The sequence below is a fragment of the Pavona decussata genome, unplaced genomic scaffold, assembly GCF_977016875.1.
Source record: "Pavona decussata unplaced genomic scaffold, jaPavDecu1.1 SCAFFOLD_386, whole genome shotgun sequence".
Lineage (NCBI taxonomy): Eukaryota > Metazoa > Cnidaria > Anthozoa > Scleractinia > Agariciidae > Pavona > Pavona decussata.
This window is the reverse complement of record NW_028145758.1, coordinates 1,564,788-1,575,752: the sequence shown is the minus strand read 5'-3', so window position 1 is coordinate 1,575,752 and position 10,965 is coordinate 1,564,788. Positions and strand designations below refer to the sequence as shown.

General features: G+C 37.9%; 1 protein-coding gene across 1 annotated transcript; it reads right to left on the bottom strand.

Moving 5' to 3' along the window:
* Positions 1-1,384: 1,384 nt before the first annotated feature.
* On the bottom strand, positions 1,385-10,826 carry LOC146451561 (uncharacterized). Its single transcript, XM_085098909.1, has 7 exons — positions 10,503-10,826; positions 7,972-8,056; positions 6,503-7,278; positions 5,456-5,557; positions 4,991-5,047; positions 4,147-4,232; positions 1,385-2,260 (listed from the first exon to the last, which is right to left on the bottom strand). The coding sequence occupies exons 1-7, from the start codon at positions 10,758-10,760 to the stop codon at positions 2,209-2,211; spliced, it is 1,416 nt and encodes a 471-aa protein (XP_084955035.1). The 5' UTR covers positions 10,761-10,826; the 3' UTR covers positions 1,385-2,208.
* Between the last annotated feature and the right edge of the window lie 139 nt (positions 10,827-10,965).

Genomic DNA, 10,965 nt, shown 5'->3' with positions numbered 1-10,965 from the left:
TGTATTATTATAAAATAAACTGTAGTTCACAGGATTCCAGTATCAAACCTTTGAAACCAAGAAAACCAAGTTTTCCCCTCTTTTCTTCCTCTAAGGAGCATGGGAAGCAAAGACTCATAAAGCCAAGTATTAAGCCCCCTCCGCAACCTCGCTCCCCGGGTTTTTCCCTTGGGGACGAGGTTGCCCCCTTCTCGCCCCCATCCAAAACCAAAGGAAACAATTCCCGATGTCGTACCTCCGGTGTCACGTCCATTCTTTATAACTCGAGTTCGGAATCCAATAGAGTACAATTAGAAGCACGACAAAACCCCGAGATAGATAGTCTTTCTACTGGCTCAGAAAAAGTCCAGGTATAATGTAAACAGGTGTCTGCACTGTGCCTGAGATTCCCTCGAGTTTCTTTCATGACCTACTGTTCAATGTCCAAAAAAAACTGTCTGTCGACAAACATCAATGCATACATTCACGCCAGATAAACGAAGTTTTTGTTTTCATATGAAAGGTGGGAAGGGTGGGATCAAGTACGTAGCCCGGGTGAACTCCTACAAATAAAATATAGCCGGGATATTACACGGCGGCGCGGAAGATATGAATTTAACTTTCGCGTTTCGAGTGGTAAAAACAATATTTTACGAACGAGCGCAGCGAGTAAAATATTGTTTTTAACACGAGAAAATAAAATTCGTATCTTCAAGCAACCGTTTAATTTTCTTTTTATTATATAGACAAATCTATCATTCGCCATTTTTCATCGACTGTTTGCACATTCAACCGTGAAAAAGCGGGAAATGACGTCATCAATATCCTCACTAGTGAGGATATGGAAAATACGCCACTCGGGTCCCGGATGTAGTTTCGAATGATTTTTACGAGTGGTGTATTTTCCAGCAAAACACTCGTCTATATAATAAATATGGGTATGTGCTGCTGTGAAGGGTATAGTTTTCAAGCTGTTTAGTCTGGGATAGGGTGTAAAAATAAGAGTTTTGGTCTAGAATAGGGTATCATTTTCCAGGAAACTGACCAATTGCTTGAAGAATTTACACTAGACCAGGTTTCCAGGGGATCTGACACCTAAGGAAACGTGTTTTAGTTGTTGTTGTTGTTGTACACGTACTGAGAAAATTTTGTTTTGGTTGGGCTGTGATAGTGACCGAGTTTCTGGAAAATAGCGAGTCTGGGATAGGGTTGGGATCATTTTGGTCTTTAGTCCAGTATAGGGTTCCAAAATGCAGCTGAACTGGATCTGGTTTAGGGTAAGGGTTTCAGAGTCCCGGTGGCACACCCCACCCAAAAAGTTTTAGAATAACCCCCCGCGGAGGGGAGGGGAGGTACGTAGTCATAGTTACCAGTTACACGCTCAGTTTTGTTGTTCACTCTACTCTACAGTAACCTTCAAGGTCTTTATTATTGATTTGATAAAATACATATGAAATCTACAAACTGAATTATACTACTTTACAAAATACAGCATAATGAAATGTTAAATAAAAAGACTATATAGCTGCTAATACCTTACTCTAGTAAGATTACGCGTATTCGGTCACATGGAACGCAGAAATGTATACAGCGTCAGAAGTGAGCGTGCGCACTCGTCGTTGTGTGCGAGTAAAAAGATAAAAGACGGTCTCATATTTTGAGACAAGGTTCTTGCTCAAAAAGAGACTTAAACTAATGAATAACTGTGTACCACGCAGCCACCGCGTGGCAGCTTATAACTCTGGCTTCAAAGATGCCTTCAATTCTTGATTGATAAGTGTAGATACAATGTATAATAATTTACCTATCGACAATGTAAAGCAGTTTCTTCAGTCCTCATTTCTAGAATAAACACTTGCAGTCTCGTTTCTTGTTTTAAAAAGTTTTAAAAACTGCGCGTTCTTCGAGCTGCCATATAAATACATATATGTATGATGATGATCTTGAGTTCAAGTCAGGCTTTCTTTTCGCAACTGCTTAAGTTGCGTGAATAACTGCGCGAGAGTCTTTCTTCTATTTAATATCTCGTTATTCTTTGATTTCACTAAAACTATTCCGCTTCATATAAGAATTTTTACAACTAGTTTACCTCAATATACAAGAATGAAAAACACTCATAGTTTTAGCAAATTCTTGGCACTAAGATCGTCCTTGTACATGTAATCCTCATTCCCTTTAGAGAATGTGACTTTTTTTATTTAATCTACGCTATCTTCCCTGGTTGAGAAGTTACGGAAAAACCTGAGTTTTTAAGACACAAGGAAGCATATCTTGGTCTTCCCTGAAAAAATAAGAAGAGACAAGAACATCGATCAGCTTTTAACTGGTTAATAAATAAACTGTATCTCTATGAGCTTATTAATTAAGGAATCCTTCAATAGGCCATTTCCGAGTTGCTGCAAATCTCATTATGAAAGCGAGGCTAAGTGCAAAGCTTTTCATTTGAAATTCAGTTTTGTTTGCATATGAATGAAAACTAATTTTCATAATAAAAACTTTACACTTAGCCTCGCTTTCATAATGAGGTTCACAGCAACTCGGAAATGGCCTATTGATCATTCGCAAAAATTTAGAAACAGGACAAATTTCATGGCAAACAGTAGGTATGTGCACTACTTTGAAGGTTAAAGGTTTTGCGCTTTCGGTCTGAAAAGGGTTCATAAATTCTACCATTTTGATCTGGAATTTGATCTAGTTTTGCCTTCTTCTAATCGGCAATCTCTTTTCATCTTTGAAACAAACAAAGAGGAGACACCAAATTCAACATCATATAGAGCGGTTTTCAATTGAGTGTCGCAAATGCAAGTAATTTCGCGTTTGCTTTGGTTTTGCATTACAACGCTCTGTGATTGTAATACTTTGACACTGTATAACACTTTGATTAGTCCCCTTTTCGATTATGCTGATGTTATCTGGGGTGACAAGGATAACACTACACTTATGGGCGATTTGCAGATTCTGCAAAATAAGGCAGCAAAAGTTATTCTTGATTTGCCTGGCTATGCCTCATCCACCGATGCACTCAAGTCACTTGGCTGGCCAACCTTGTCCCAACGTCGCCTTGTACATAGATATATGATCACTTTTAAGTATATTCATGGACTTGTAGATTATAATTTTAATATTCTTAAGAACAGCGACATCCATTCCTATAATACCCGGAGAAAGAATGATTTCCGTCTTCCACGAGTACGAACTAACTACGGAAAGAAGACACTCCTTTACCAGGGTATTAAGGAATGGAACCTTTTAGAACAGTCTTTCAAAGACATAAAATCGTTTTTAATTTTTAAGCAACGTATCAAAGAGCGCGTTTTTAGCTAGTTTTTAATTCTTATTTCTTATTTTTATTTCTTACCGCCGACTTTGTATTTTCTACTTTTAAATAATTGTAATTTTTAAAATAATTGTAAGTTTTAAATCATTTCTCAATCTACAGGGCCCCACTGAATATCACTTTCGTGATGTGGGCTCCCTGTATAAAGATTGTTATTATTATTATTATTATTATTATTATTATTATTATTATTATTATTATTATAATTATTATTATTATTATTATTATTATTATATGATTGGTTAACAGAACTCGCGCCATTTTCTCAACCAATGGGAATCCAAACCAAAACCAATCGTGTTTTGGTCGCACGCATTTTCCTGCACTTGGCGCCAGTTACATGTATTTGCTTCAAATTCTGATTGGCTCGTTGTGTTGTTTACATCTGTTGTGATTGGCCAGAGTAATAACTTTGGTTTTGGTTTTACGACACTCAATTGGAAACAGCTCTAACACAGTGAAGTGTAGCTTACGGCTTCAAATACGCCATTACCAGGTCTGAAAATAGGAATGGATTCACCAAGTGGGGTTTGTAAGCAGGTAGGGAAAATGATGCGTTTTAGTCTCAATTTCTGGAAACATTTTGGTTTGGGAACCGGAGAAATGAGCGGCAGACCCCACTTAAATCCTAAGGTTCCCGCCCTCCAGACACTGCCTAATGGTCTGAAACCTAATTGATCATTTTCGACATATCTCAACCTCCTGTCATGTTGAAAGATTTTTTGCTTAGCTTTGCTTCTTACCAGAGTTGGCCAGAGAAATAAGGGCAGTGTTGAAGAAATACCGCGAACTACTAAGTTTTGTTATTATTGTTAGTTACCGAATTGTACCTGAGGTATTCCAGAAGGCCATTAAGATTTGAAAACTTTCTTGAACTCTTGTGGAGGTAAACCCGTCCATCTTCTGTCAAACAAACCTGAAACAATGAGAATGATGTATTAATCAGTAAATGACACAGGCATACTCGGAAAAAATATCCAAGTGCTCCTATCAGGAGTCGAACCTAAGACCTTCCGATTACTAGCTTGGATGCTCTACCACTGAGCTACAGGAGACTCGTGGGAGCTAAGGCCATGAACCTGAAAAAACCTTAAACCCGAAACAGTTCACACAATTCAGCAGTTACGACCAAATTCCACATATGGCGCAAGAATTGCGTTTTAGCGCAAATGCAAGAAAAGATCATGCATAAGGCGAAAGCAAATGAACGCCATGCATGCACATTTGAAGCAATTTTTTCTTTTCTTCCACTGGCATTTAGATTTTTATAAGGAATATTGAGCTTGTGTTTGCACCAATGACATGAGTTTATAATTTATCTTCTGAAGCAATGACGTAATCATCCTTTTCTCAAGACTCAACTTATGACTTCCCCCCTAAATTGTTTTTATTAGACTTCCGCAAGTATGGCTTACCCGTGTTTTAGTATTCTAGGCCCGAAGTAATGAATTTTGCTGTCACCCTGTCAAAATGTATTGTTTTTCTATGTTTTAACAGATAACAGATAAAATACTAATGACTATTATTATTTAAACAAAATGAAATAAATGAAACAACTTACCGACGGGCTACCAACAGTTGTCTGACAGTCAGTTGAGGTGAGTTGTTCCTCACAATTACCAAGAAACTTAATTTATAAAGAAATCTGAATGGTTTGAAGTTAGACTCGTTTACCTTGAAGTTGTAAAGCTCTTTGCTTGAGTCAACTTTCCACGCGTACATGGTCAGCACCTGCAACAAGTTGTCTTGCTATTTAGCTGAAGTTTTCCCTCCAAAGCACACGCATTCATTAGCTAATTCATAGTCACTGACATTTTAACAATAGAACTGTTTGCCGCCAAAAGCCCATGAGCTTCAAACCTTGTGAAAACTATGATGTCAGAGAGTAACAGTGAACTGTTACCCGCGAATGGTTGAGCGCTTTTGCACGTGAATAGCGCGTGAGTGACGGTGAAGTGGTGTCATAAGATTCAGCGCATTTTTAAAAGTGGAATCAAACTTGCACATCAACATGAACACTATAATTCTAAACTGTCACCTAAGTTTCCACAACAAATATTTTAGATTGATGAAAACTTCGTTAATTTGTTTTTGGCACCTGCTGGCAGTCTCGTTGTGAATTTTTGTTTTTCAACTCACCTTTGACCCAGCAGAAGATGCTGAATCTCGAATAAGAAATGTCCCATCCCTTTCATTTGCTGGCATGGCCCTCACTTTTTCAAGCAGAAACTCCTCACAATCCTGTCAAAACACACACATCACCAATAATTATCTCAACACACTAAAGGACTGATTCCTTGAAAATGGGTAAAACTATTCGCTCTACAAAAAAACACAATAGTTATTATGTTGTTTTGTAAGCACTAACTTATACCTTATCACAGGAAATTTACTTATCAAGTTAGTGCTGGCCATCCATGACACGATGTTGGTCAATGTACAAGGAACATTAAGTCAGCAACTCCAAATTTAAGAAACACATAATTATATCTATTGAAACAGTCAGATTCTCTTGAACTCTTAAGCATAAGTAGGATTTATTAGTATTAGTTTTAATATCGTTTTTGTGTTTTACAAAGAGGACCACTATGGAAACTACATTGTACTGGGCAAACAGTCATGTTTTCGATCCTTTACAAATAAAGTTGTTGATTTATTTATTATTTAGACAACATTCTCCTGGGTCAAGTGTTGAATGCATGAGACGACCTAAATTGCAATTTGGGTCGACCCAAATGGGTAAAGTTCGACTGTTGGGTCAAACATTGAACATAATATTAATTTTGTCAAAACCAAATTCAGTTTAGATATCAAGACTAAAATATACCTTATCATACAAATTAGGAATTTATTCATTAAGTTTGTTTCATGAAAAGATCAACGTTTTCCCACAGTACTTACATCTTCACATGTTCTTTCTTTCTGTCTGAACCAGACGGAAAGAAAGTGCTGGTCAAACCAAATTGAGTTGGACGGACTCAGTTGAGTCAAACATCGAACTTATCATGAACTTAATTCACTCAGTTTAGTTTGTCTTATGTGAAGTTCGACATTTAACCTGGTCCTAAGGGGCACCCAGTTGAAGAAGGACAATTAATTATTAGGAAGAGAGGCTTAATCAATGAAAATTGTCATGTTATTAGTTTACAAAGAAGACAAAATAATGATATTTAAAGTAAAACTTACAGTTCTTGACTTAGCAGGTGATTTTACTGGACTCACACCCATCTGATCCAAGCTTTCGCTTGACTGCAGTAAGCCTGTGCTCTCACTCAAAGGGTCATTTTGTTGTGGTGGAGTTGGAGGAAGCACTACCAAGTATTTGTTTTCTGAAGGAGGGCTTTCAGCGGCCATCACAGTGAGAGGATCAGACGCTGGCTGTTTATCACTTGAAAGCAAACCTTGCTTCTGTTCACTAGGTGACACACCCTTTCCTTCCTCACTATAAACATCGTCAGTAGGGGAATCTCCATCAGGTTTCTCCAAAACAGCATACTGTGGAGAACCATGAGTTTTTTCGTCACCATTTTCTGCCCTATCATCACCTTCAACTTCGTCGTATACAGGATTCTCAGTTGTTGCCGTGTTAGTGTCACTTATGATCTGCTGCCTGGGAGGTTTAGGGGGAGGTGTCTTCAGATCTTTAGAAACATTCTGTTTTGGGGGTTTTGGAACATTTGACACAACATCAACAGCATCATAATACTGTCCTCCCTGATCGACCGCCTTCTCTTGACTGTCGGTCGACAAGTGTGATGTCCTTGATGACTTCTGCCCTGGCGTTTTTTTACCTGGTTGATTTCCCCCATCACCCTGGGTTTTGTTTGCTAAAGCATTGCGATAATTCAAAGAAACGTCATCATAGGTAGGTACCATGCTTGCACGGCTTGAAGTCACACTTGTTGTATCCAGTTGCTGGCTTAGTCTGTCATTCTGACTGCCTATGGAAGCATGACTTGGGGCTGAAAACAGAAATGGCAAAACTCTTAGTAAGATATAAATAAATTGCAAATTATTATTAATGGTTCAACCTGGCCTATTGTAATATTGTAAAACCCTTGTTATATTACAGTCGAGCCAGGTCAAACACATATACCCCCTAGATTCTACTAATGACTCAATTATTTGAAAACTGAACCTTTTACTCCTTTCAAGAATGCATTCATTTCACAATATGACCAGCTCCCAGTTGGCTTGATAGCTCAGTTGGTAGAGCACTGCACTGGTGTCGCAAGGGTCATTAGTTCAAATCCTATTCAAGCCTGAATTTTCTTTAGGCTTTCTTTTCACAACTACGTTAAGTTGCGTAGTAACTGTGAGGGTCTTTCTTCTATTTAATCTTTCACCCGCAGTTCAAATAATTTATATGTTTCATATATCCATTGTAATGCTAGTTCGCAAGGTATTATATTCTGTTTTTCTGATTGTAGTTCTGTTTTTGACAAAAAAGGTAAGAAGTTTGGATTATTATTTAAAGAATAGCTGTACTTTCTATTACTATCATATAACAAGTTAATGATTGATTACCTAGTAGAAAAAGTAAAGGAAGGCGAAAATGTAAGAAAAAGATGGAGAAAGATGAATAGAAATATCTTTTATGGATGAAATTAAAAGTTTTAAGACAACGAGTTTACAGTTGACCTCCTGACACTTACATTTTACATTCGTTTGATCATATGCATCCACACTGCTGTCGATAGCTCCATAACTAGCAAGTCCACTTCCATCACTGTGAAGAGGCTAAAAAAACAGATGGAACTAAATAAATGCTTTTATCTGCTTACTTACAATGTTTTCTGAAGTCTTGATGCTGTGCAGTGCACTGTGTCTTTATCGCACTCAAAGGCCAAGTTAATTAGACTCTGCCTCGACCAATCTTCTTTTTTGCTGGGTCAGTCTCAGAAGGGTTTGACCTTGACAGATCAGTCAAGAGGGAGAGGCCTTACTTAACTTAAGTAACAGTAGCCTCCCATGGGATAGTCATTCATTAGTAAAGGTCGGACTATAAAATTAACAATTATGAAAGAGTCTCCCTGATTCACAGCTAATTAATAGCTAATTTAAGCTGGATTCTTTCTTAAACAACCTTAACTTTGACAGTTTCAGTTGCATATCAGAGAGCCTTCATCAGAATGACATGTGGTTCACTGACGTCATCATCTGATGCTGCACTTCCAATAATGTGAACAGAAATAAGGGCTGAACTATCACACATGTATAACGTCTTCCTCAGATCCCTAGCAGCCAGGTTTGGGAGGGGGGGAGGGAGGAGGAGGAGGGAGGTCAGGCAACAACAACAAAACTGATGAACGTCTGGTGATGTGATGACCTGTACAGCCAGTGCCAGCAATGGATTTGCCACTTTCTAAGTTAACTAATCTCAGCTTGAAAACCTCTGAGAAATGGTATAATTAAACAACCAATCATTTTAAACTGCCAACCTCTTTGAGATGTGAAGCCAAAACCACCAAAGTTAAGTCAATTTAGGAACAATGACATACACAAGTTAGCTACAAGTGGTCAGTAAAGTGGTATTTGAAAAGGACAGTAAATGTTGTTGATAAATGACATTAAAGTCTGGTTTCTCAGGGATGTAGCTAAGAAAAACCTAAGCAGGCTCATTCATAAAACCGTCTGGCTCTTAAGGATTGTGTGCACCTTTAAAAATAATTAGCCTCAAGTTGAAATTTTATCCGGCAATAAGATCTCCTTCAGACAAAGAAATGAACCAGTAACCGGCTCTTAACGACATCCCTGGTTTCTGTATGATCGTCAACAAAACCTTAACAAAAGATCAGTGATCATAGCAGCTCACAGTCCAAGAGGGTACTCGGGTATATTAGTGATGCCGGAAGATGTTAATCAGGCCAAGTTGTTAGACCCCCAAAAAGTCCTACATGTATTATTACCTTGAAACAGTTTACTGGTACTACTAGGTCAAAAGTCTAATATATTATTGACCCCAAAATGTAGCCCAATAAATGTTTGGTTTTATCAAGAAATTTGCTAAGGTAATTTGACCACTGCAAAGAGATTCGACTTCTGACATTTTGTCCTTTGTCAGTGTTTATTCGCTCTGATGTATAGCCGGCTAATGCTTGAAAATTCAGCATTCTTATTCCTTTATGGTGGTTTAATTCTCTTAGTTTTCAACTCTGTTGATAAAATCAAACAGTCTTTTCCACTCTCCCACCTATGCATCACCACAGTTTCGTTAGAAATGAACCCTCTTACATCACCCAATAAAGTCCATATTTCTTCCGGACATAAGAAACCAACATAAGTGCCTGCCAAAATACTTCCACCCAAAACTTGTCCCCCAGAAATTTTTAACCCCAAAAAGTACCTGGCCACTACTCAATTTCAAAATTACAAAAAAGTCTTTGCACCTCCATGTCACTGACATATCCAAGTATACCATTGGTGATTACAGTGGTCATATGAAACCTTATAACCCACAGATTAATTTCTGTGCATTCTTACTGGACAAAACATATCACATGGTACAAAATCAGATGGCGGTGTCTGACAATAACAGTTGTCTGATTCGATAACTGAGTTGCCCAACTTTTTATTTGATAAGAAACACATAAAACACAATGTCATAGTTATCTATTCACAGTTTTAAAATCAATAAACCACCATGGTCATCGTTTAGCACCTTGTCTTTTCCACAGAAAAGCGTGCATGCTTCAGAAATTAACCCGAGAGTTATAAAATAAATAAACCCTGTTCCAGCTTGCTGTGACATATTTGGATGATAATGCCATAATGGCTTAAATAATTTGTGCTCAAACCTCAAAGCATCCATTTTCCAGACAATCTTTCAGCTTTGGGCATTACCCTTCAACATGCCAGCTGCCTGAAGGGGTTTATTTTCTAAGTAACATGCAGCAATCCTGGTATGAACTTCAGTATGTCTGTACACAACAGTACAGGTGTTTGTAAAAGTAACGTTTCCGTATGGCCACTTTTGACAACTGCTTAGTTTTAGAAAAGGCAGCCATCATTGGTTACTGTTAGAAGTCATGTGGACACCAAACAAAAAACCATGTCACCAAAACGAAAGTCAATCTTATTTCTGTTCACTTAATTAAGCTTAAGACTTAATTAGAATTTAATAACTTGTCGTGAGCTTTTTATATAATTAAGTAACTTAATTCACGGAAACAGAATAATAATCCACCTGATATGGATACGGGCTTGAGCTCGAACTGCGTGTTAGTCTTCTCTCTTGCTGTTTCTTCTTGACCTTCCTGTGTACGTAGCAAATAAACACCACAAATGGAATTCCCACGATAATTATAGCGACAAGGGCAAACAGTGCATAAGCGTAATTAGTGTATGCACATCCGTTTTCGTCATCTCTGACCGTTGCTTTGGTGAGTGGAGGACAATTTGTTTTTGTTCCATTTCCTGCTAGCTCCTGAAACAGTGTCCTCATGGTTACGCTATGGCACCAGCAAAAAACAACATTTATTTCCTTGTTACAGAACCGTATGCCTCGCGTAGAGACACAAACTGTAGGCGTACATGGAATAAATAACTTTTAACTAGAAAAACGCGCTAATTAAGCAATGGCGGGCTCAATTAGATAATTTTCTAACGGAGTATTTCATTGGTTGCAGTTGGCCAATAGAAAGCCCTTT